The 27,498-nt window shown below is 41.9% G+C and overlaps 1 protein-coding gene across 1 annotated transcript in view; it reads left to right on the top strand.

Moving 5' to 3' along the window:
- Positions 1-27,498, top strand: part of LOC126424803 (uncharacterized) — a 154,076-nt gene that overhangs the window by 64,619 nt on the left and 61,959 nt on the right. The window contains exon 4 of the mRNA XM_050087593.1: positions 16,241-16,380. Coding sequence (XP_049943550.1) covers positions 16,241-16,380 — 140 coding nt within the window. The remainder of the gene's footprint in view (positions 1-16,240; positions 16,381-27,498) is intronic.

A 27,498-nucleotide genomic window follows, 5' to 3' on the forward strand; every position in this document is an offset into this window, starting at 1 on the left:
TTGTCGGGTTTTATTGATGACGTCCTACGTGACGTATCTGACGCGATTGTTCGTGCTGCTAGCCTTGCTTTACAGCGCTCATCTGGACCATTTCGTCACCGGCAAGTCCCGTGGTGGAGTACGGCCATTGCCATTGCCATCAGTGATCGCCGTCGAGCTTTGCAACATCTTAAGAGGCACCCATCCGTTGCCAGCCTCATTATCTTTAAACGCCTTCACGCTAAAGCCCGTTATTTTATCAGACAGAGCAAACGATATGTTGGGAACGATTTGTTTCTTCCCTCAGTTCTACGGTCCCTATGTCACAGGTATGGGCTGCACTTTGCTCTCTCCAAGGTTGCCATCAGCAGTCCATCCACCCAGGCCTTCACCTCCCAGATGGCCTTTGTACGGACCTGTTGATTCTTGTGGAGCATCTTGCTACCCATTTTGCAATGGCCTCAGCATCAGCCTCCTATCCAGCTGCTTTCGTTCACCGGAAACAGCGGGCCAAAGCTTCCACCTTATGTTTTACCCCCTGTCAGTCAGAATCTTACAACAAACCTTTTACTGAATGGAAATTTCTTTCCGCACTTTCTTCTTCTCATGATACGGCCCCTGGCCCAGACTCCATTCATAACCAACTGCTTCAACATCTCAGTGCTCCACAACAGCAAAATCTTCTCCAGGTGTTCAACCGTATCTGGCTCCAGGGTGACTTTCCTTCTCAGTGGAGGGATAGCATCGTGGTTCCTGTCCTTAAGCCTGGTAAGAACCCCCTATTTGTTAACAGCTATCGGCCAATTAATCTGACCAACGTTGTTTGCAAGTTACTTGAACGGATGGTAGCCTGTCGGCGCAATTGGGTCCTCGAATCTCGGGATCTATTGTCCCCTTACCAGTGTGGCTTCCGAGAGGGACGGTCTCCGATCGATCATTTACTTCGCTTGGAATCCGCAGTTTGGCAGGCTTTTTCCCAGCACCGCCATTTGGTTGCAGTATTTTTTGACCTACATAAGGCCTATGAAATGGCCTAGTGCCATCACATCTTACTTACACTTCATCAGTGGGGTCTTCGGGGTCCACTCCCGACATTTATCCGCCAGTTCCTGTTCCATCGGTCATTCAGGGTTCAAGTTGGTACTGTTTTCAGTTCTCCACAGACCCAGGAGACAAGCATCCCACAGGGTTCTGTCACAGGTTTCTATTCTCTCCTTTAAAATCGCGGGTGGTCCACTTCTGTCGCCGTACTATGATCCACCCTGATCCAGAGCTCTATCTCGATGCACGACGATTGCCTGTGGTCCCACAGTTTCGTTTCCTAGGTCTTCTTTTCGACAACAAGCTCACTTGGCTGCCCCATATCAGGCTTTTGAAGGTAGGATGTTTCCGTAAACTCAATGTCCTTCACTTCCTTGCTCACTCCTCTTGGGATGTGGACCGCTCCCTCCTTCTCCGTCTTTATCATGCTCTAGTTCTGTCCCGCTTGGACTATGGTTGTCAAGTTTATGGTTTGGCTGCTCCTTCCACACTGCACGTGCTGGATCCAGTCCACCTTCGTGGTATCTGTTTGGCCACTGGTGCCTTTCCTACTAGCCCTGTTGATAGTCTCCTGGTTGAAGCTGGGATTCCCCCCCCCCCACCTTTTTGTTCGTCGGTCCCAGCTTCTGGTGTCTTATGCACTCGCTGTCCATTCCTCTCCCACTCATCCTTCCTATTCTCTCCTATTTCAAGACCATGGACGTCGCCCACCTGATTCCCGCCCTCGGGCGGGTTTACCGGTTGGGCTCCGCCTTGCGTCTCTTTACCCTGATTTTCAGCTTCCTTCTTTGTCCTGTCTTCCTCGCTCCCTCCCCTCCACCCCACCCCCCACCCCCCTTGGTTAGTTCCTTGGCCTCAAATTCAGATGGATCTCCGCCGAGGTCCGAAAGATTCCATCCCCCCGATGGTGTTCCGTTCCTTTTTCCGCCAAATTTTATGGGACTTTCGGGATGCTGTTGTTTTTTACACTAATGGCTCTAAATCTGCTGATCATGTGAGATATGCCTTCACATCCTCTGTTGGAATGGAAAATCATCTGCTGCCACCTACATGTGGGGTGTTTACTGCGGTATTGATGGCAGTTTCCCAGGCCCTTACCTTTATTAAACAGTCCCAACACAACTGCGTTTTGTTATGTACTGACTCAATGAATGGCCTTCTGGCTATTGACTGGTGTTTTTTGGGCCATCCCTTGGTCTCTGCCATCCATGACCATCTCGCTGCTTATTCCGTTGACTTCCTTTGGGTACCTGGCCATGTGGGTATCCCGGGTAATGAGCTCGCTGATCGTTTTGCTGGGGGAGCAGCCACTTACCCCCCATTTTCTGTAACCCCTCCTACAGTGGATTTACGGCTTCACATCAAATCCCACTTCGCACAATCATGGGCCAACTCTTGGGAGGCTACTTCCCTGTCTAATAAACTTCATGCGATTAAGGTGACATCAGGCCCGTGGCGTTCTTCCTTTCGCCTCTACCGAAAGGACTCGACCATTCTGTGTCGTCTCCACATTGGCTATACCAGGCTGACCCATGGTTTTCTTTTGCGTGATGAGCCACGCCCACTTTGTGGTTGTGGAGCCTTCCTGTCAGTAGCCCACATTTTGGTTGAATGCCCCCTTCTTTTGGCTCTGCGTGCTAAGTACAGACTCCCCCGCACTTTACCTTTGATGTTGGCTGACGATTCCCGGATGGTCGACCTGGTTCTCGGTTTCCTCCAGGAAAGTGGTTTTTATTGTCAGTTTTAAGGTTTTTAATCTCTCTCTGGTGTTGGGGCAGGACGGTGACCCTCCCTGACCAAGATCCTCTTTTCTTCCCCTATTACTGTTTTTATCAGTTTTTGGGATTGTTTAGTCTCCTTTTCCCATACGCACTTCTACATTCTAGCGATTGCACCTTTTAAGTCGCAGGTGGTCTTGCCTCTGCTGCTTCAGAGGTGGGATATTTCCTGCCTCTCGCATAGCGTTGGGTTCGCTCTCTTGCTGACTTACCTCATTTTGTTTTTACCATTGACAACATGACTGCCCTTTTACACTTTTTAGCCTTTTCCCTTTTATTGTTCTGACTTTTCTGAGATGTCACACTATCGGAATGGACCACATTTGAAACAAGGGACTGATGACCTTGCTGTTTGGTCCCTTCAACCCCAACCAACCAACCCATGGTAAAAATTGGTAATGGTGTTCCTAAGGCTCTGGCCTTGGTCCCTCCTTTTTCACTGGGGCTATCAGTTACCTAGCCTATTGTGTATCACAATCTGTCTGCTTGTCGGTTGGTTTGGGGAGGGAACCAAATGGCGAAGTCATCGGATTAGGGAAGGATGAAGAAGAAAGTCAGCTGTGCCCTTTGAAGGGAACCATCCCAGCATTTGTGTGAAGTGATTTAGGGAAACCGTGGAAAACCTAAATCAGGATGGCCAGACGCGGGTTCGAACCCTTGTCCTGAATGCTAGTCCAATGTGCTAACCACTGTGCCACCTCGCTCAGTCACAATCTGTTATCTCTTATGTTGATGATACAACTTTGCTCGCTTCACACATGACATCCCAGCTCTTTGTCAAATAATGCAAGATACTCAAGACTGAATTAAACTGCTTCACAGCCAATAAATTTGTTTGTAATCCAGACAAAATCCAAAAGCTTCTGTTAGGATTGTCTAAGAATATACAAAATAATATGTCAGACTTTTAGGAATTGATGTCAGACACAATTGGGAAGAGCATATCTACATTTACATCTACATCTACACCTATACTCTACAAACCAGTGTGAGGTGCACGGCAAAGGGTACATCCCATTGCACCAGTTATTAGGGTTTCTTCCTGTTCCATTCACATACGGAGTGCGGGAAGACTGATTGTTTGATTGTGGTCAACATCTGTGCATGCAGCAATTTTCCAATTTTATGCTCATGATTCCTACGTGAGCAATACATAGGGGGGTTGTAGTATATTCGTAGAGTCATCTTTTAAAGCTGGTTTGTGAAACTTTGTTAATACACTTTCTCAGGAAGTTTATGTATATCTTCGAAAGTCTTCCAGTTCAGTTTCTTCAGTGTCTCTGTGACATTCTCCCACAGATTAAACAAACCTGTGACAATTCATGCTGCTCTTCTCTGCGTATGTTCAATACCCCCTGTTAGCCCAATCTGGTACAGGTCCCACACACTTTAGCAATTTTCTAGAACCAATCGCACAAGTAATTTGCAAGCAAGGTCCTTTGTAGACTGATTGAATTCCCCAGTATTCTCCCAATAAACCAAAGTCTACTACCTACTTTACCCAAAACTGGACCTATGTGATCATTCCACTTCATATCCCAAAAAAGTGTTATACCCAGATATTTGTATGAGTTGGCTGATTCCAATAGTGACTCATTGATATTATAGTCATGGACTATGTTTTTGGTTTTGTTTTGTGAAGTGCAAAATTTTACCCGTATGGACATTCAGAGCAAGTTGCCAATCTCTGCACCACATTTAAATCTTATCAAGATCTGACTGAATATTTATGCAGCTTCTTTCAAATAGTACTTCATTAGAGATAACGGCATCATCTACAAGGACTTGATTTTACTATTAATATTGCCCGCAGTTTCATTAATATACAGGGTGAGCACAAAGGCTTGCCCTGATTATAACAATTTATTGCAGAATAACTGTTTGACAATAATTTATATTTGACGCCGTTACATAGGTGAATGTTACTAGGTTTTTAAAAGACCACTGACGTTAGTAAGCCTCAACAAGTGCTCCCTTGGCAGCTTGGAGAATGTTGAGGTGGTATTCCAGTTCCCGCCAGGTGTTTCATAACGTGTTCTGCACAGTACACACAGCAGCTTGTATCCTAGCCATCAGTTCCTCGATGTCAGCAACTGGTGTGACGTAGACTCTGTCCAGAAAAAAGTCAAGAGGCGTAATATCTGGAGAGCGGGGCGGCTAGGGTGTTGGACCGTCCCTTCCAATCCACCGATCTGTAAACGTTTCATCCAGCAAGTCACGCACTATCAAAACCCAGTGGGGCAGGTGCTCCATCTTATTGGAAAAATGTCCATGGTTGATATTCTTCTAACTGTGGGGCAATGAACTGTTGCAAAATGTCTAAGTAAATGTTAGCGGTAATTGATTTTTCCGTGACGAAAAATGGTCCAAAAACATTGTTATTCGTGAGGCCGCACCAAACATTCACTTTTTCACTGTCTCGCTGTATCTGTACAATAGCATGTGGAGACTCAGATCCCCATATACAGAAATTATGCCTATTTACCATTCCACTGACATGAATGGTGCATTCATCAGTAAAGCATATGAGATTTAAGTAATCATTAGTGCCATCAGTCGTGTTCAAAATCTCAGTTGCAAATTCAGCATGTGTCAGCAAATCATTCTGTTGCAAGGCCTGCATGATTTGCACTTTGTAAGCATGCGACCTAAGCCTTTAATGAATAATCTTCACTACACTTGCTTGCGGTATTTGAAGTTCACATGATGCTTGATTAGTTGATTTAGACGTACTCCGATGAAACGATTGCCAAACACGATCAACAGTTGCATCGCTTACATGAGGCCTGCCATTTCGAGGACGATCTTCAATGCTGCCTGTTTTGTTAAACTTTGCATACCATCTTTGTATTGATTTAACATCAGGAGGGCTGTGTCCATAAGAAGCCTGAAATTTATGCTGAACACGGATGGGCGATTTTGTTTCATGAAACCAAAGCACACATTGTGCTTTCTCCTGCTTCGACGCCATTTCGCCAGCAAGTAACGTGACCTAACAGACTGTGTCAGTGTTGTGGAGTACTAACACCATTTATTGGTCACAACAACTAGTAACACTAATGTATGTAACGGCATCAAATGTAACTTATTATGTCAAATGGTTATTCTGTTATAAATTTTTATAATCATGGCAAGACTTTGTGCTCACCCTGTACAACATGAACAGCAATGGTCCCAACACACTTCCCTGGGGCACACCTGAAGTTGCTTCTACATTTGACGATGATTCTCCATCCGAGATAATGTATTGTGTCCTCCCAACCTACAAGTCCTCAATCTAGTCACAAATTTCACTTAGTACCACATACGATCATACTTTTGACAATAATGATAGGTGCTGTTTCTCTACATCACTAGCACAATTACTTATTTCTTTCATCTTTTCAGTGGTACAAGGATTAAATTGTGACAATTCTCCTGGGTTTTCATGTGTAAAGGAACATTTGAAAATGGACTTAAGTATTTCAGCTTTTGCTTTACTAGCCTCAATTTCAGTACCTGTCTCATTCGCTAGGGACTGGACACTAACTTTGGTGCCACTAATAGCCTTTACATAAGATCAGAATTTCTTTCGGTTCTGTGAAAGATCACTTGACGATATTCGGCTACGATAGTCATTGATGGCATTACTCATTGCTCTCCTTGGCAGCAATACACATTTCATTCAGTATCTCTCTATCTGTAGCCCTATGCTTTGTTTTACATCTGTTGTACAGTAGTCTCTGTTTCTTCAGAAGTTTCTTTACAATGACTGTACACCGTGGAGGTTCCCTTCCATTATGAACTGTTCTCCTGAGTACATATTTATCCAGTGCATGGTCAACTATTCTTTTAATCTTGAGCCAGAGTTCCTGTACATGCTCCTGCCCTGTGCTGAAAGTTTGTTTCATCATTGAGATATGACACTGCTAATTTTTTATCTAGTTTACTGAACATATATATATCTTTCTGCATGTTTTAGTTGTCCTTCGTACTATGGTAATCATTGTTGCCACAGCCGCGTCATTGGTCACTGATACCCGTGTCGATGTGGATATCCTGAAAAAGATCAGGCCTGTTTGTTGCCATTGGATCCAATATATTTCCGTTGTGAGTGGGGTTCTAACAGTGTGTTCTATGTAGTTTTCAGAGAAGGCATTTAGTAAAGCTTCACAGGATGTCTTATCGTGCCCACCACTGACAAAATTGTAATTTTCCCAGTTAATTGTTAGATAATTACAGTCCCTACCGATTACAGTATGGTGAACTGAGGTTTATTCTGAAGTTTTCGGTTACATCAGGAGATGAGTCTGGTGGGTGATAGAAGGATCCAGTTATCGTTTTATGCCTACCCCTGGTACCACGTCTTGCCAAAACAATCTGAATGGCACCTCCAGTTTCTGTCTCAGTGGATTTGAGTTTCTTGTCTGCTGTGACAAGTACACTACCTCCATTTCCCATTTGCCTATCCTTTCAAGATACACTTAAATTTTCCCCCAAAATCTGACTGTTCAGGTAAACAAAGTTTTCAAAAAGATCTCAAAGCTGCTCTACACCATGTAGGAATGAAAGTCAGTAGTAACTATCTCTGTGTGACATGTTTGGGCTGAAGCAGTTCACAAACACTGCACAACAAACACTACACAAGAAATAAGGGAAACATCGACATTACAAGGTCACAGACTATCGAGAACAGGAAACTTTAGCAAAGTGAATGCCCTCAGATTTGTAATGAATTTCCTCTCTATTTTATCAATGACATTTACCAATTCCAATACAAAATTACATGACAGGGTGACATAAATACTACAATATAAGAGTTTTATGATATGGACATTGTTGATTTTAATATCTAAGATTGTGACTATACTCTATCATTTGATATGAATAGTGCTAATTTTAGTATTTAAGACTGTAACTCTACCCTTTGATATGAGTGCACTAATATGACAATGACTATTTTGTGTAAAATGATCCGAGGCGAATAAATAAAAATTAAAACCTATTCTGTGTGTCCTCAAAGAGATGTCCAAAGACATTCTCTAAGATCTTTGACAAGAAGTAATTGAAGCATATGACAGTTGTTGGGAAGAATCTGAGTAGACGCTATCTGTGAGTGTGCCATTAGGATATTTTAAGCTATTGATTATTTCTGAACTCTTTCGTAGTTGTGCAGTCAGCTACAGAATTCTGAAAGCTGAGTATTCCATTGCTCATACATGTTACATTAGCTTTTGCTCCTTGTTTTCCCAAATGATGAAATTTCTTTGGGGTGGTGGTGGTGTCCTACAAGGTCAGTTTTTGACAAGATAGCATTTAAGGAGAAGTTGAGGGTAACAGTAGTTGCCTTTCCCTGTTCACAGATTCGTGATGTAACATTGTGTCTGTTTGCCAGTCTGGGAAATATTTGGTGCTTGATAGAGTTGTAAAATAATGAATGCCGATGAGACTATAAAATTATTGTATTGATGGGTGTGTACATGTCAGTTTGTATTTTGTTTCTTGTGGGGAAAATGTGGCTTTTGATTTCTTCATGTCAGCTTATTACAAACCCAGATTTCATTCTATATTTGAGGTTATCTTTATACTAAAATTCTGCTAAAGGCATTTCTCTAATATACAGTATACATTGTGTATTTAGAGACTTCATGGGGCTCAATAACTGTCTTGTCAAGTTGGCAGCAACTTCCTCACAAACCTCTAGTAGGAGCCTCGAAGATTCTGTAGTGTGGGGAGAAAAATTGTAAAATGAACCCAGAGAACTAGTTATTGGGAGGATGTTCGAGAATTATGAGTCATTGAAAGTTTTTACTGAAATGTAGGCAGTTTTGAAGAGCTATGTACATTGCTCAACCAAATATCAGTTGGTCACCCCCAGAATACACTCTGCTGTCTTAATTCTTTTTCTGTTGTTTCACTTGTCTGCATTTACCCACTGGCCTTATGTGTGATTATTGAGATTCCAGTTGTAGCTGTCTCCATTTATAGAGAATTGTCAATTTTTGAAGATATTTTGACTGCTTACGTTTCCATGCTGTATTAATGAAAAATTAATAATGACAATTACATCAACAGAAAGAAAAAGAATCAGTGCTATGAAGAACTGCTTTGATTTATCCATGTAATGACACAGCATGTGGAATGGGCCCTGCTGCCACGCTGCCTAGTTTTTTCAGGGGAAAATAAACGTTTAGCAGTGTTGAACTGATAAAATAATACTGTTTAGATCTGTTTGCTTGCAATTGTGCACGTCCAGAATAATGATTCATTGACATAAAATTGTCTGTATTTTTTTAATGTTTGTAGAGTGTATTTGAAAGAATTCTAATTTATTGAATTACATGTTCTGTATTTCAGACTGGCTCAGCAGTTTTACTTACATATTCTTTTCCATTGCTATATTCTCAACAGAGATAATTTGCTTTACATTCTTACAAAAGCTTTCCTAAAGATCTTTTATTAATAAACTCTCACACCAAAGGACATCATCCACCCATTGAAACATTCAAACATACAGGATATTTCCAAAGTCTGTCAATTGTTCATTTGAATTAAGATTATTGACAATCTAGCTCAGTGCTGTTTCTGTGGTGTTGTGTTACTTCCTTTTCACTAATCTTGAGTTAAGCCACATTGTGCTTGTGCAGTATGTCTGTCTACTGTGTTTTAACACATTTCTGTAAAGTTTTCATGCATGCCATAATGTTTAACAAACTCAAATGTGCCAGTTCGTTTACTCTCTCCTGCCAAATGTTGCAATGTTAGGTTACCAGTATCCCCTGCTAAGCACAACATAGGTCAGTTAGGTTCTATTGTACAGATTGAACATTAATAAAACAGACAAACTGCAGGGACAGATTCCTGACTGAAAATGAAGGAAAACAGTCCTATGAATACTTGTCCGGACATGGGTTGCTGTCACGGTAGATGCCGCTGACGAAAATAAGTTTCTCTGTCCACACGTCATGTGGTACTTGTGTGTTGCAGACTGTGCGATTGATGCAGTGTACTGTAAGCAGCAGAATGGTCCGGTACTCGTGTTGTGAACAAGTTATTTAATTGGATAGATAAAAAATCTACTCACCAAGTGGCGGCAGAACACATACATAAAAGACTGTTCTGATTGACAAGCTTTTGGAGCCAGTGGCTCCTTCTTCAGGCAGAAGGGTTGAAGGGGAAGGAAGAAGGATGAAAGAAAATAACTGGAGAGGTTTAGGAAAGGGGCAGATTTCGGGAAAGTGACCCTGAACTGCAGGTCAGGGGAGACTTACCGTATGGGATGAGAAGGAAAGACCGATTGTTGGGGACTGCATTGGATGAGATTTGAAAACCTGTGAGCTTAAATGTGGAAAACAAGGTAATATGCAAGATGGAGATTACTACTACATCATCGTGCACGAGTTAATAAGAATGAAAAGCTAAGTGCATTGTATGTAACAGAGGTGGAGGGGGAGTCGAAAATAGATGGGAAAGACAATGAAAAGAAAACTAAAACAGAGTGAAGCAAAGAGTAGTTACAGTGAAGAAAAGCTGAGATGGAAGAAATTAATGTAAATTAAGGCCAGGTGGGTGGCGTTAACCAAGGACATGATGTAGTGCTAGTACCCGCCTGCGGAGTTGTGAGAAACTAGTGTCTGGGTGAAGAATCCAAACAGTGCGTATGGTGAAACAGGTGCCAAGATCATGAATGTCATTTTGTAGAGCATGCTCCGCAATAAAATATTGCGAGTTGCTAGTATACACCCTCTGCCTATGCCCATTCATCCTAATTGAAAATTTTGTGGTAGTCGTGCCGATGCAGAAGGCTGAACAGTGTTTACATGGTAGCTAGTATGTGACATGTTGTTTCGCAGGTGGCTCTCCCTATGATAGTACATGTTTCGCCAGTTACAGGGCGATTATTGGTAGCGGTAGGAGGGTGCATAGGCCAAGTCTTAAAGTGGGGACAGTCACAGGGGTAGGAGCCATAGAGTAGTGTTTCTCAGAACTTCGCAGGTGGGAACTAGCACTACAACATGTCATTAGTTCTCGCCACCCACCTGGCCTTAATTTACATTAATTTCTTCCATCTCAGCTTTTCTTCAGTGTAACTACTCATTGCTTCACTCTGTTTTAGTTTTCTCTATCTTTGATTGTCTTTCCTGTCTATTTTTCACTGCCCACCTCTGTTACATACAATGCAGTTAGCTTTTCACTCTTATTAACGTGTGCACGATGTTTTAGTTGTAATCTCTGTCTCGCCTATTACCCTGTCTTCAATCTTTAAGCTCTCAGTTTTCACATCTTGTCTGATGCAGTCCCCAACAATCAGTCTATCCTTCTCATCCCATACAGTAAGTCTCCCCTGACTCACAGTTCAGGATGACTTTCCCAAAATCTACACCTTTTCCTAGACCTGTCCAGTCCTTTATCCCCACCCTTCTTCCTTCCCCTTCAACCCTTCTGCCTGAAGGAGGAGCCACTGGCTCCAAAAGCTTGCCAATCACAACAGTATTTTATATGTGTGTTCTGCTGCGACTTGGTGAGTAGATTTTTTACCTATCCAATTAAATAATTTTATCAATAATTGATTGTTTTTGTTATATTATTCCATGTGGCCATCATTCCTTCTTATTTAACCCTCTTGCCAGTCTTTGTTGTCGTCTGTCATGTTCAAACTGTCATCTGTTTCCTACTGTATGTGCTATTTCATCCGCTTATTTATCTGTATCACCCAGATTAATCATCACTTTGCCCCAACATCTTTTCTAATACTGATTTCCATGCTCATAGATGGGTCCATTTTCATTTTTATTTGCATAGTTATTTACGAATTTGCATAAAATGATTTAAGTTCATTACACTGCATGGCTTTCTCCCTATTGTCTTCTGCCGATTTATTTGCAGATTTGAGAGCGATTTTCTTTTCCACCATCCACTTGTCTTATTTATACATAATTCTTCCATGTTTTTCTGCATTTGTTTTTCGGCAAACCGCTCTGGTCGACTTTTATTGTTGTCACTTGTGTCGCTTTCAGTTTATCCAGTTTCTAACATTTCATCTGTTTTGACGACTTTCCTGATCGATTTTTTTCCTTTTATTATTTTTCATACCAATATAAATTGCCCACTCATTACCTCTTATTAACAATTTCCGTATGAATTTTTCTGACTTTTTTTTCCTTGCTTTTCTTCCATTTTTCTATCTTTTCCACCCTGAGCTTTCCCCCCCACTCTTATGATTTCTAACTCTCCAAACTATCTTCTTTTGCCATGATGAATCCCACCTCATATTACATCTGTTCTTTTCAAAAACATGCCTTTGCACTATCAAAACTAAGGTCCCATATTCTGTTTCTTGAAACCTGCTTGTCCCTTGAAGTTACTCCAAAAGGCCTAACATTGAAAGTCCCTGTTTCTGGAAGCAGTCCTACCCTACACCAGGCTCTTTTACAGTTTTCAATACAGCAATCTCTTGCTCTTACCCGGCTAATCTGTGACCTACATTCCTCATCAGCAAATTTTCACTCTACCAGAATTCTCTCCTCCTACAAAATCCTACAGTTACCTACCCCTCATGTTTCCTTGAATGGTATCGTCCACCAAGCCAACTTCAAACTGCAACACCATCCCAGACTTCACCTCAAAAAGCTATCCCACCTTCTCCTAAACTACCTGAACAGTGGTGTTTCACTTCCTGTCCCTCTGCAGCGCCCTAAACAGCCACACCCTCAACCACCATTCCTCTTCTACAAACCAAGCTTGGCCAACCTCCTTAGCATCCCACAGCCTTCACCAGCGCCTCCCAGACCAAGAATAACCCATAATCCCAAGAACCAGTCACAACAGGACAGTGTCCTTAACCTCTCATCTAAAGCACTCTCCCCTCCTGAATTATCTTCACTTCCAGTCCTAAACCTGCATTTGATCATATTGCTTCAGTGAATGACCTCCCATTCCCTGACACATAATATCACTTTGCAACCCATCACCAAAACCTTTCCAACAGCACACCTGACATTGAACCCTGCCTTGAACAGTTCAGACCACGATCCCAACTTGATCCACCACGACTACCTCAAAATCATCCCTTATAAGCTTTCCAAGAATGCCTCACACCCAGCATTGCTTCACAGCCCTTCCTTAAAACATTACCCTAACCTATCCTCTGCAGAACTCCAGGCTCCAAGTTCTCTAAAAGCTGATGACTCCATCATTATCCTCCCAGCAGACAAAGGATCTACCACTATTAGTACTTGACCGAAAGGAGTATGTTAGTGAAGGTCTACACCAGCTGTCTGACACTTCTACATACAGTGTCTGCCATCAGGATCCCATCCCTCTGATTCAAACTGACCTGCAGTCCCTCCTTAAATCCTCAGGCCCCTCATAACCACTAACACCTCAATCCATAGAACTTCTCACCCCACCCAAGCACGCACACCTACCTTTTTTATCTTCTTCCTAAGATCCACAAACTCAATCATTCTGGCCGTCCTATGGTTGCCGGCTTCAAAGCATCCACCGAACATATATCTGCCTCCCAGATCAGGCAAATGGTTCAGGCATGACAAAAATTCATGTCTTAGAATGTGTATTTTGCCGTGGCAGTGACACTTGCATGTGGCTGCACATTAACTATAAGCTGCATAAAAATTGGCCTGAAATATGTTATAATTATAAATCAAGAAAATTATAGTTCTAAAAAGAATCTCTGACTTTCTTCCCTGCCAAACCTGACCTTATTTCAGATATCTTTTTCTGTATTTGGTCCAGGATGTTATCTTAGTGTTGACCTATAATTATTTGACTAGTGCAAAGACAGTCTATCAGCAGAATCCTGTTCACATCACAGAAAACTAATGCTATCACGTTTGTGCTCGACTATATTGCCTTTGCTTCCTTTGTTGGTGGACACTCGACATGTTTCCACTGCTTTGACTGTTGTTTCGTCTCAGTGGTATGGTAGTGGATCCAAGTTCCATCTGTAGCCATAAATAGGCACAAGAAATCTTGTCACTCGCTCTGAAAATGGAACAAACGTTATTCAGACATTTCCATTTTGATGCATTTCTGAAACTATATTAACAGTGACATGTGGAACAATCGGGTCTACTGCCGGATGTTTGTGTCACTCTGGCACAATATTTCGGCCACGTAACTCGTTGCCTTCTTCAGGTGCTACCTGAGACTGCCGTGTTGGAGGATCTTGTCCAGTATTTATGCCCAGAGGGCGCTGGGTGCTCCCTTTGCCGTCCACGCCCGCCTGGCGCTGCTTGTTTCCCCAAGAAACACCACCTTACAAGCAGCGCCAGGCGGGCGCGGACCACGAATAGGGCCCCCGACGCGGGACGGGCCTCAGACAGCTGCCACAACTGCAGATGGTGGACTAGGTGGGCGCGAACGTCTGTCGGAGCACCAGGGAAGTGCCAACACCTCGGAAGCTGCCCCAAGCGGGCGCGGACCACGAACAGAACGCCACATGCGGGTCCGGCCCCAGACAACTGCCACGACCACAGATGATGGACAAGCCGGGCGCAGACGTCCGTGGGAGCACCAGGGAGGGGTAAAAACCTCAGGAGCAGCACCTGGCAGGCACGGACCACGAACGGAACGCCCGACATAGGACAGGCCTCAGAGAGTTGCCACAGATGGCGCCCAAGTCGGGCGCGGACGTCCAAGGGAGCACTGGGGAAGAGACAACACATTACAAGCAGCGCCAGGCGGGTGCGGACGGCAAAGGGAGCACCCAGCGCCCTCTGGGCATAAATACTGGACAAGATCCTCCAACACGGCAGTCTCAGGTAGCACCTGAAGAAGGCAATGAGTTACATGGCCGAAATATTGTGGCAGAGCGACACGAACATCCGGCAGCAGACCCGATTGTTCCACATGTCAAGATCTCGCCAGGAAAGCCTGAAGAGATATATTAAGAGTGTCTGCACTTATCTAACAGATAATTTTCTCTTCTCCACTTCCACTGTTAAAATGTGATAAGCCTGCTCAAATGACTTCCCTGTGGCTTTAGCAGTTTATTGCACTTAGTGAACAATCCTCCGTGACCTTTTTATATACTTTTACAATACTTTCTGGGCCAGTGGCAAATCTTATCATAGTGGCACAGCTCATCATTACATGGATCATCACCAGTGATGCCTTAATCAAATATAAACTTGTTAATTTCTTTTGCTTTCATGCCTTTTGTATGAAGTACTTAATCACTGCCTGAATTCATCTCCCCTCTCCCCCTCCCCATCTCTCTTTTATCCACCTCTCGTCTCCCCATCTTCGCAAATCACTATATGGTAACAACAACAGAGAGAAGTCCTCACCACAGAGCAGTGATACATCATGTGTTAACTCAAAAGGATGCTTTCCGAACTACACTCGTACTTGCTGAGGCCATCCTCCTTAATCTTGCTTCCTAGATAGAATCTGTTTACTCCTCCTGCTAGTGTGTGTTCCTAATTTTACTGTTGAGCAAATTGTCATTACCTGGTCTACTGTTTCTCAAAAACTTCGTCTTTGCTTTGTCTAATTGTATTGTATTTTCTGTGAACATTAGCATTGCCTGAAAATGATGGATATCTGATATTCAAAAATATTTTGAACAGGCTATACTTTACTGCTGCAGCTTATTTTTTGTTTTAGGGGTAGCACTCTGATGAATAGTGAGTGCTGTTCCCCTCTTTAACGTTTTCACTGTAATGGGTCAGGGTGGGACAGCTATGGGTGGGACAGCTCCCATTGCCAGCAAAGCCCAGAGGACACTCGTTTGGCCCCACCCACTTGTTGACTTGATTATTTTTCTCACCTTATTTTATTATTGTCAGCCAAACTGATATCCATTAGATTTGTAGCCTTCTCTGTTTCACTGTTATGAATCTTCTGGCTAGAAAGCATTCTTTACATTCAAACTGTCTTCGCCTTAAATCAGGTTGTTGGAGGTCGAATGTAGGTAGGTTTTCTCTCATTGTAGATGAGCCCTGAGTTACTTCTTTTTTACATTGTTTCTCAGCTCTGGCATCAATGTTGCTTTCAAGGCCTCGATTTTACCACTGCTACATACTTTCATAATTCAATAAAATTTTGGCCTGGCCTCAGAAACTCCAGATGAACTATCACGTGACTGTGGAGCTGATGGCCTCATTGTTTAGTCCCTTAACCTCCAACTGATAAACCTAAGGGCTGAGTAATTGAAGACAGCAAGGGGCAGGAAAAAGTTACGGAGAAAGGTGACAGGATTTGTATGCCATTAAACTGAAAAGCAGTTGTCAGTATATTTTAACAAACACATAGTTGTTCTAATTGTCCAACATTTTTCTGTGTTACAGCATACTTTGGGAGATTATTATTATTATTATTATTATTATTATTATTAATACAATATGTTTATTGACTTTTTTAAGTTTTGAAATCTACAGATATATTACATTGTAGCGTATTTTACACTGCATAAAAGTCACAGTATTTTTTGGTTCTAGATGAGTACAATGGTGCCCGTGCCCTTGGACTGTGTGTCAGCGGCCAGACAGTTGGTGAACTTTTGAGAAGAGTTGTCAGTGAACTGTACCCGATTTCAAAGAAGGTGATCCTTCTGATAGGAACAAATGATATGCTTAGGGTATGTATAGTGCAGACCATTGTCCATGCTTACAGTTACTTGTCTGTTGATATCTTTTTATTCAAAGTTTTGAAGTCTTTTCTCACTAACAGACAATGAAGTCCCAGCAAAACCTGCCATTAAAGAACATCAGTTTAGTGCTGTATTGCACAGTGCTGAAAATTACAAATGGTTGCATTTACACTATAGTGACTGATTGATTGAAGAAGTTTCAGGAAATTACTTACGTGATTTTAAGCCATCTATACTGCTGTATAAAGACAAGTTGTCACTTAATATAGTTACCAAAACTCTCAAAAAGTAATTGATCAATGTACTTCAAATTTCTACATGATATTCTAGTAAACATTTGGACTGGCTTAGGCTACTTATTTTTAATATATATTTACTATATAAACACAGAACTTTGTTAACAAACATCTCACAAAGTTCTTGACCAATATATTGCAAATTTTTGAATGACACAAATAAACATTCAGGTGAATGTAGGCTACATATTTTTTTTAACATGTGTGAAAAGGAAAGTTGCTACTCACCATATAGTGGAAATACTGAGTTGCAGACAAGCACAACAAAAAACTGTCACCAATATAGCTTTCGCCCAGTAAGGCCTTCGCCTTTGCCTTCAACACATACACACTCACGCAAATGCAACTCACACGCACGTGACTGCAGTCTCGAGCAACTGAGGCTCCACTGTGAGAGTGTGGCCTCACTTTCCGACAGCCTTTTTGGTGTGCCTAACTGCGACTCAGTATCTCCGCTATTTGGTGAGAAGCAACTTTCGTTTTCACAATATTGCACATTCCATCCTGGATTTTCCATTGTTTGATTTAATATGTGTGTTATATAAATACTTTGTAATGGCCACGCCTCGGGTCAAGAGATCTGCGGATGTTGAAGTTGGATTGGTCAGGCAGTGAAATTACAGTGTGTCTGGCGATTGAGCTTGTAAGGCAGGGGAGCGTTTGTTTCTTACATGTGAAGGCACCAAAGTAACAGTGGTTTCTGAAATAATATTTTATTAATGTGTTTGCTACAGTGAATACTGCCTTCCCTGGTGGCTAGGAAACAGGTTGGGCTACTTCCCTAGGTGTTGGCGAAGATGTCTGATGCGACACCCAAACAACTTGTGTATCATGTGGCAGATCGATACCCTGACTGACAACGAATCAGTGCAGGGCGGCAGCGGGATCCAATGTGGCGACCTGCAGACACCCGGCAGTGAAATTGAAGTTGTCGGTACACTCAAAAAGGGATGCGTGCTTACATCATCTGTACCTACCCAGCGTACGGGCAGGTAGGTGGTACATGCACAACCTGGGAGTCAGCACTCAGGTGCCCACCCAACAAGAAGGAGAGTAGCTTGCTGTTGATCAGCGAACCCTTCACCACAGGACTTCCTCATAGGTCTGCATCTTCTACCAGTAACGGCTGCGACCTATCGAATACGACTGCGTGGAGCAACGAAGTCCACCCACAGCCAGTTGACTGCAGTTTCAAAGTTGAAGTCCTCAGACAGGCAGTAAGCAGCATATCACGGTTCTCCAGCAGTGCTGACCTGTAACGTGTAAAACTGTCATTCCGTACGGGGTCGGTGAAGCAGACGGAATGAACAGACGTGCTGAGAACGAACTGTCCAAAATGGGTATCTAAAGCCATATATCGCATCACTATAGTAGGTTAGGCAGCCATTTGTTCTCTGGGAGTGATCATACGGCATCATTTGTGCCCCTTTCTATAGCTGTGCTTGCCATGTAGCAAAGAGGTATGGGTTTTGCCCTGCTTTTGCAATACTGAAACTCCTTGTGTGTTCTAGGTTATGGTCGTGAAACACAGTCTTGAGTTGGACATGGTACTTTTACCGTCTATGTCGAACAGTAACTTCAAAAATGTGTTAGCGCAGGATTCCTGTGCATTCACCCTGAATTTTTGGTTGCTGTCACCCTAGAGCAACTTCATGTACATAGGCTATACTTACAAAAGTTTAACATTTAGCAGTTATTGTGTAACAAATCTCAAGAGTAGGTTTACTGCTCATTACCACTCCACTCCTTAAAATCTAATTTTAATCTCTAATTACTGCAATCTGGTAATAAGTATTAAGCCTAGCCCTTGTTGTTTACATATGCCATGAAGCCGTAACGTGGTGATTTGATGAAGTGGTAGGTCTGAAGGACTGGCAACTTTTAAACGTCAAGTGTAGATAGAGTGTACGCGTTGCTGTAAGAAACATGGCTATGTTAGTAATTGGAACTCTGATAGTAATGTTCCGACACTGTTGTGCTCACAAATTTTGAATATGCCTGAACTTCTGTTTTGTTGTAATATGTCCTCCTTCCTCAGTGACTAGCTCATCGATCAAGTGTAAGAATTCTGTATTAAAGATATCATTAAGGACTCTGGGTCATTCCATGTCAGTTCAACCAGGGGCTCCAGCTCATAGTCTCAGATTTGACTGAAATTCAGTACACTAATTCTACCATGTGTGGAACACTAGTGTACAAAGTATTTGTTTCCGGTGCCAGTTAGTTCCAGAATTATGACTTGTGAAAGAAAGTGGTGTGACCCAGAAATTGCAACCCGCATCTGGCAATCTATCTTCAGACCCAACTTCAGGTCTTAATAACTTTGGAACTATTCCTCACAGTCAAGTGAAATTTTTACAACCCAGTAACATCCATTTAGAGAACACAGTCCATAAATCATAACACCAACATATTTCTGAGGGAAAATAAAAAATTCCAAAATATGATTAAAAGAATGTAATACATTGTTTTTGTTGTTGTTGTTGTGGTGGTCTTCAGTCCTGAGACTGGTTTGATGCAGCTCTCCATGCTACTCTATCCTGTGCAAGCTTCTTCATCTCCCAGTACTTACTGCAACCTACGTCCTTCTGAATCTGCTTAGTGTATTCATCTCTTGGTCTCCCACTATGATTTTTACCCTCCACACTGCCCTCCAATGCTAAATTTGTGATCCCTTGATGCCTCAGAACATGTCCTACCAACCGGTCCCTTCTTCTTGTCAAGTTAAATTATTTATCGTCCATGTTTCACTTTCATACATGGCTACACTCCATACAAATACTTTCAGAAATGACTTCCTGACACTTAAATCTATACTCGATGTTAACAAATTTGTCTTCAGAAATGCTTTCCTTGCCATTGCCAGTCTACATTTTATATCCTCTCCACTTCGACCATCATCAGTTATTTTGCTCCCCAAATAGCAGAACTCCTTTACTACTTTAAGTGTCTCATTTCCTAATCTAATTCCCTCAGCATCACCCGACTTAATTCGACTACATTCCATTATCCTCGTTTTGCTTTTGTTGATGTTCATCTTATATCCTCCTTTCAAGACACTGTCCATTCCATTCAACTGCTCTTCCAAGTCCTTTGCTGTCTCTGACAGAATTACAATGTCATCGGCGAACCTCAACGTTTTTATTTCTTCTCCATGGATTTTAATACCTACTCCGAATTTGTCTATTGTTTCCTTTACTGCTTGCTCAATATACAGATTGAATAACATCGGGACAGGCTACAACCCTGTCTCACTCCCTTCCCAACCGCTGCTTCCCTTTCATGTCCCTCGACTCTTATAATTGCCATCTGCTTTCTGTACAAATTGTAAATAGCCTTTCGCTCCCTGTATTTTACCCCTGCTACCTTTAGAATTTGAAAGAGAGTGTTCCAGTCAACATAGTCAAAAGCTTTCTCTAAGTCTTCAAATGCTAGAAATGTAGGTTTGCCTTTCCTTAATCTTTCTTCTAAGATAAGTCGTAAGGTCAGTATTACCTCACGTGTTCCAATATTTCTACGGAGTCCAAACTGATTTTCCTCAAGGTTGGCTTCTACTAGTTTATCCATTCGTCTGTAAAGAATTCGCGTTAGTATTTTGCAGCAGTGGCTTATTAAACTGATTGTTCGGTAATTTTCACATCTGTCAACACTTGCTTTCTTTGGGATTGGAATTATTATATTCTTCTTGAAGTCTGAGGGTATTTCGCCTGTCTCATACATCTTGCTCACCAGATGGTAGAGTTTTGTCAGGAATGGCTCCCCCAAGACCGTCAGTAGTTCCAAAGGAATGTTGTCCACTCCGGGGGCCTTGTTTCGACTCAGGTCTTTCAGTGCTCTGTCAAACTCTTCACGCAGTATCATATCTCCCATTTCATCTTCATCTACATCCTCTTCCATTTCCATACTATTGTCCTCAAGTACATCGCCCTTGTATAGACGCTCTATATACTCCTTCCACCTTTCTGCTTTCCCTTCTTTGCTTAGAACTGGGTTTCCATCTGAACTCTTGATGTTCATACAAGTGGTTCTCTTATCTCCAAAGGTCTCTTTAATTTTCCTGTAGGCAGTATCTATCTTATCCCTAGTGAGATAAGCCTCTACATCCTTACATTTGTCCTCTAGCCATGCCTGCTTAGCCATTTTGCACTGCCTGTCGATCTCATTTTTGAGACGTTTGTATTCCTTTTTGCCTGCTTAATTTACTGCATTTTTATATTTTCTCCTTTCATCAATTAAATTCAATATTTCTTCTGTTACCCGAGGATTTCTGCTAGCCCTCGTCTTTTTACCTACTTGATCCTGTGCTGCCTTCACTACTTCATCCCTCAGAGCTACCCATTCTTCTTCTACTGTATTTCTTTCCCCCATTTGTGACAATTGTTCCCTTATGCTCTCCCTGAAACCCTGTACAACCTCTGGTTCTTTCAGTTTGTCCAGATCCTATCTCCTTAAATTCCCACCTTTTTGCAGTTTCTTCAGTTTTAATCTACAGGTCATAACCAATAGATTGTGGTCAGAGTCCACATCTGCCCCTGGACATGTCTTACAATTTAAAACCTGGTTCCTAAATCTCTGTCTTACCATTATGTAATCTATCTGATACCTTCTAGTGTTTCCAGGATTCTTCCATGTGTACAACCTTCTTTTATGATTCTTGAACCAAGTATTAGCTATGATTAAGTTATGCTCTGTGCAAAATTCTACCAGACGGCTTCCTCTTTCATTTCTTTCCCCCAATCCATATTCACCTACTATGTTTCCTTCTCTCCCTTTTCCTGCTCTCGAATTCCAGTCACCCATGACTATTAAATTTTCGTCTCCCTCACTACCTAAATTCCGTAGAAACACTGGAACACGTGAGGCAATACTGACCTTACGACTTATCTTAGAAGAAAGATTAAGGAAAGGCAAACCTACGTTTCTAGCATTTGTAGACTTAGAGAAGGCTTTTGACAATGTTGACTGGAATACTCTCTTTCAAATTCTAAAGGTGGCAGGGGTAAAATACAGGGAGCGAAAGGCTATTTACAATTTGTACAGAAACCAGATGGCAGTTATAAGAGTCGAGGGGCATGAAAGGGAAGCAGTGGTTGGGAAGGGAGTAAGACAGGGTTGTAGCCTCTCCCCGATGTTGTTCAATCTGTATATTGAGCAAGCAGTAAAGGAAACAAAAGAAAAATTCGGAGTAGGTATTAAAATTCATGGAGAAGAAATAAAAACTTTGAGGTTCGCTGATGATATTGTAATTCTGTCAGAGACAGCAAAGGACTTGGAAGAGCAGTTGAATGGAATGGACAGTGTCTTGAAAGGAGGATATAAGATGAACATCAACAAAAGCAAAACAAGGATAATGGAATGTAGTCTAATTAAGTCGGGTGATGCTGAGGGAATTAGATTAGGAAATGAGGCACTTAAAGGAGTAAAGGAGTTTTGCTATTTGGGGAGCAAAATAACTGATGATGGTCGAGGTAGAGAGGATATAAAATGTAGGCTGGCAATGGCAAGGAAAGCGTTTCTGAAGAAGAGAAATTTGTTAACATCCAGTATTGATTTAAGTGTCAGGAAGTCATTTCTGAAAGTATTCGTATGGAGTGTAGCCATGTATGGAAGTGAAACATGGACGATAAATAGTTTGGATAAGAAGAGAATAGAAGCTTTCGAAATGTGGTGCTACAGAAGAATGCTAAAGATTAGATGGGTAGATCACATAACTAATGAGGAAGTATTGAATAGGATTGGGGAGAAGAGAAGTTTGTGGCACAACTTGACCAGAAGAAGGGATCGGTTGGTAGGACATGTTCTGAGGCATCAAGGGATCACCAATTTAGTATTGGAGGGCAGCGTGGAGGGTAAAAATCGTAGAGGGAGACCAAGAGATGAATACACTAAGCAGATTCAGAAGGATGTAGGTTGCAGTAGTTACTGGGAGATGAAAAAGCTTGCACAGGATAGAGTAGCATGGAGAGCTGCATCAAACCAGTCTCAGGACTGAAGACCACAACAACAACAACTACCTAAATAATTTCTTTTATCTCATCATACATTTCATCAATTTCTTCATCATCTGCAGAGCTAGTTGGCATATAAACTTGTACTATTGTAGTAGGTGTGGGCTTCGTGTCTATCTTGGCCACAATAATGCGTTCACTATACTGTTTGTAGTAGCTTACCCGCATTCCTATTTTTTTATTCATTATTAAACCTACTCCTGCATTACCCCTATTTGATTTTGTATTTATAACCCTGTAATCACCTGACCAAAAGTCTTGTTCCTCCTGCCACCTAACTTCACTGATTCCCATTCTATCTAACTTTAACCTATCCATTTCCCTTTTTAAGTTTTCTAACCTACCTGCCCAACTAAGGGATCTGACATTCCACGCTCCGATCCGCAGAACGCCAGCTTTCTTTCTCCTGATAACGACGTCCTCTTGAGTAGTCCCCGCCCGGAGATTCGAATGGGGAACTATTTTACCTCCGGAATATTTTACCCAAGAGGACGCCATCATCATTTAACCATACAGTAAAGCTGCATGCCCTTGGGAAAAATTACGGCTGTAGTTTCCCCTTGCTTTCAGCCGTTCGCAGTACCAGCACAGCAAGGCCGTTTTGGTTAGTGTTAAAAGGCCAGATCAGTCAATCATCCAGACTGTTGCCCCTGCAACTACTGAAAAGGCTGCTGCCCCTCTTCAGGAACCACACATTTGTCTGGCCTCTCAACAGATAACCCTCCATTGTGGTTGCACCTACGGTACGGCCATCTGTATCGCTGAGGCACGCAAGCCTGCCCACCGACGGCAAGGTCCAGGGTTCATGGTGGGAGGTGTAATACATTATAAGGTTCATATTGTAGATGCCCTCTATGCCATATATAATTCATTCAGAAAGGGTATAAATTATTTTGTGGTAAGCTTAATGTGGCCTAAACACACACAGAACTCATCATGCCCATATGCCCATATCAGTCACAAAAACTGAGTTACATGGATTTTCGAAGTGTGATAGCACAAAATGGACAAGTGGTATCCAAGCCAAATTTCACACACTGCATAAGTAGACCATAATGATATGCATCACAAAATTTCAGCTTGTTATTGCGAGACATTTGTGTACAATGGAAGTTGACAGATGTATTTGGTGATGTGGCTATTGTTCCACAACACAATTTTGTATAAACGTATCGTAAACTGTTCTGCCTCTTCTTATCCTCACCCACAACTGTTTAATCACTGAGCAACAACACATAGACAGATTAACACAACCTATCATTAATGTTTACTGCATCTTAACTGCTAAAAACCAGTCGATTGTGCTTCGAACAGAAGTTCTCCAACACTTCAGCTACTGTACTCTGTATATTGCGTGGCAAATTGTATTGTCTTCCTGACACTGTGATAGGGACTTGAACTGTCATAAGAATATGTTCAAAAGGAATCCAAAACCAGTCTGCCGAACGTGGCCAATGAAATTATCTTGCTGGTGCCCTGAAGTTCACAAATACATCACCTTCTGCAACACAGCACTCTGCAACACATCCTAAGTACCATTTGTCATCATAAACAGCAATAACATAGCAACCTGGTTGTATGTTGCTGCTTTAGCTTCTGAATCCTGAGTCAGACACACCGTGAGGACACATGTTGTGCATGAACCTATAATTATAACCGGACAGTCTGCTCATCTGCATATTGTCAGTCTGCTGGAGAGAGGTGATGATGGCTCCTTGTGCCTGCAACAGTTTTAACATGTTCTAGTCAGCTTTTTAGCAGCTCTTCAACTGATTTCACCTCATCTTTCGAAACATAGAATGATTGTATACCAGTGATATTTTTCTGTAACTAGGTTAATAATTGAAGAGGTGTCAGAATGTGACCTTCGGTAGGGTGCTGCAGACTAGCTCGTGATGCCATGTGCTTAATGGTAGCACCAATACCATCACATACATTTTTACCATGACTGGTTGCGAAAAAATTCCATTCTCCATGAATCTGAAAATCATGGTAATGCTTGCATAAATTTTTGAGATTTTTACAGTTTTTGTACTGACTAGCTGCCCCATCACTGAAGTATTTCGCAAAATGTATGTGAGGCAGCTTGTTTTCCACATATGCCATGACAGTGCGAATGTGAGCATGAACTGCAATGGCATCATGAATTAAACAGTCACTAAAAACTCACAGGTTCATGAGACACATCACCTGATTCACCTCTATGTTGTTGTTGTTGTTGTTGTTGTTGCTGTGGTCTTCAGTCCTGAGACTGTATGCAGCTCTCCGAGCTACTCTATCCTGTGCAAGCTTTTTCATCTCCCAGTACCTACTGCAACCTACATCCTTCTGAATCTGCTTAGTGTATTCATCTCTTGGTCTCCCTCTACGATTTTTACCCTCCACGCTGCCCTCCAATACTAAATTGGTGATCCCTTGATGCCTCAGAACATGTACTACCAACCGATCCCTTCTTCTGGTCAAGTTGTGCCACAAACTTCTCTTCTCCCCAATACTTCCTCATTAGTTACGTGATCTACCCGTCTAATCTTCAGCATTCTTCTGTAGCACCACATTTCGAAAGCTTCTATTCTCTTCTTGTCCAAATTATTTATCGTCCATGTTTCACTTCCATACATGGCTACACTCCATACGAATACTTTCAGAAATGACTTCCTGACACTTAAATCAATACTGGATGTTAACAAATTTCTCTTCTTCAGAAACGCTTTCCTTGCCATTGTCAGCCTACATTTTATATCCTCTCTACTTCGACCATCATCAGTTATTTTGCTCCCCAAATAGCAAAACTCCTTTACTACTTTAAGTGCCTCATTTCCTAATCTAATTCCCTCAGCATCACCCGACTTAATTAGACTACATTCCATTATCCTCGTTTTGCTTTTGTTGATGTTCATTTTATATCCTCCTTTCAAGACACTGTCCATTCCGTTCAACTGCTCTTCCAAGTCCTTTGCTGTCTCTGACAGAATTACAATGTCATCGGCGAACCTCAAAGTTTTTATTTCTTCTCCATGAATTTTAATACCTACTCCGAATTTTTCTTTTGTTTCCTTTACTGCTTGCTCAATATACAGATTGAACAACATCGGGGAGAGGCTACAACCCTGTCTTACTCCCTTCCCAACCACTGCTTCCCTTTCATGTCCCTCGACTCTTATAACTGCCATCTGGTTTCTGTACAAATTGTAAATAGCCTTTCGCTCCCTGTATTTTACCCCTGCCACCTTTAGAATTTGAAACAGAGTATTCCAGTCAACATTGTCAAAAGCTTTCTCTAAGTCTACAAATGCTAGAAACGTAGGTTTGCCTTTCCTTAATCTTTCTTCTAAAATAAGTACTAAGGTCAATATTGCCTCAGGTGTTCCAGTGTTTCTACGGAATCCAGACTTATCTTCCCCGAGGTTGGCTTCTACTGGTTTTCCATTCGTCTGTAAAGAATTCGTGTTAGTATTTTGCAGCTGTGACTTATTAAACTGATAGTTCGGTAATTTTCACATCTGTCAACACCTGCTTTCTTTGGGATTGGAATTATTATATTCTTCTTGAAGTCTGAGGATATTTCGCCTGTTTCATACATCTTGCTCACCAGATGGTAGAGTTTTGTCAGGACTGGCTCTCCCAAGACCGTCAGTAGTTCCAATGGAATGTTGTCTACTCCGGGGGCCTTGTTTCGACTCAGGTCTTTCAGTGCTCTGTCAAACTCTTCACGCAGTATCATATCTCCCATTTCATCTACATCTACGTCCTCTTCCATTTCCATAATATTGTCCTCAAGTACATCGCCCTTGTATAGACGCTCTATATACTCCTTCCACCTTTCTGCTTTCCCTGCTTTGCTTAGAACTGGGTTTCCATCTGAACTCTTGATGTTCATGCAAGTGGTTCTCTTATCTCCAAAGGTCTCTTTAATTTTCCTGTAGGCAGTATCTATCTTACCCCTAGTGTGATAACCCTCTACATCCTTACATTTGTCCTCTAGCCATCCCTGCTTAGCCATTTTGCACTTCCTGTCGATCTCGTTTTTGAGACGTTTGTATTCCTTTTTGCCTGCTTAATTTACTGTATTTTTATATTTTATCCTTTCATCAATTAAATTCAATATTTCTTCTGTTACCCAAGGATTTCTACTAGCCCTCGTCTTTTTACCTACTTGATCCTCTGCTACCTTCGCTACTTCGTCCCTCAAAGCTACCCATTCCTCTTCTACTGTATTTCTTTCCCCCATTCCTGTCAATTGTTCCCTTATGCTCTCCCTGAAACTCTGTACAACCTCTGGTTCTTTCAGTTTATCCAGGTCCCATCTCCTTAAATTCCCACCTTTTTGCAGTTTCTTCAGTATTAATCTACAGGTCATAACCAATAGATTGTGGTCAGTCCACATCTGCCCCTGGACATGTCTTACAATTTAAAACCTGGTTCCTAAATCTCTGTCTTACCATTATGTAATCTATCTGATACCTTCTAGTGTTTCCAGGATTCTTCCATGTGTACAACCTTCTTTTATGATTCTTGAACCAAGTATTAGCTATGATTAAGTTATGCTCTGTGCAAAATTCTACCAGACGGCTTCCTCTTTCATTTCTTTCCCCCAATCCATATTCACCTACTATGTTTCCTTCTCTCCCTTTTCCTGCTCTCGAATTCCAGTCACCCATGACTATTAAATTTTCGTCTCCCTCACTACCTAAATAATTTCTTTTATCTCATCATACATTTCATCAATTTCTTCATCATCTGCAGAGCTAGTTGGCATATAAACTTGTACTATTGTAGTAGGTGTGGGCTTCGTGTCTATCTTG

This window comes from Schistocerca serialis, chromosome 10 (assembly GCF_023864345.2).
Source record: "Schistocerca serialis cubense isolate TAMUIC-IGC-003099 chromosome 10, iqSchSeri2.2, whole genome shotgun sequence".
NCBI classification, from domain to species: domain Eukaryota; kingdom Metazoa; phylum Arthropoda; class Insecta; order Orthoptera; family Acrididae; genus Schistocerca; species Schistocerca serialis.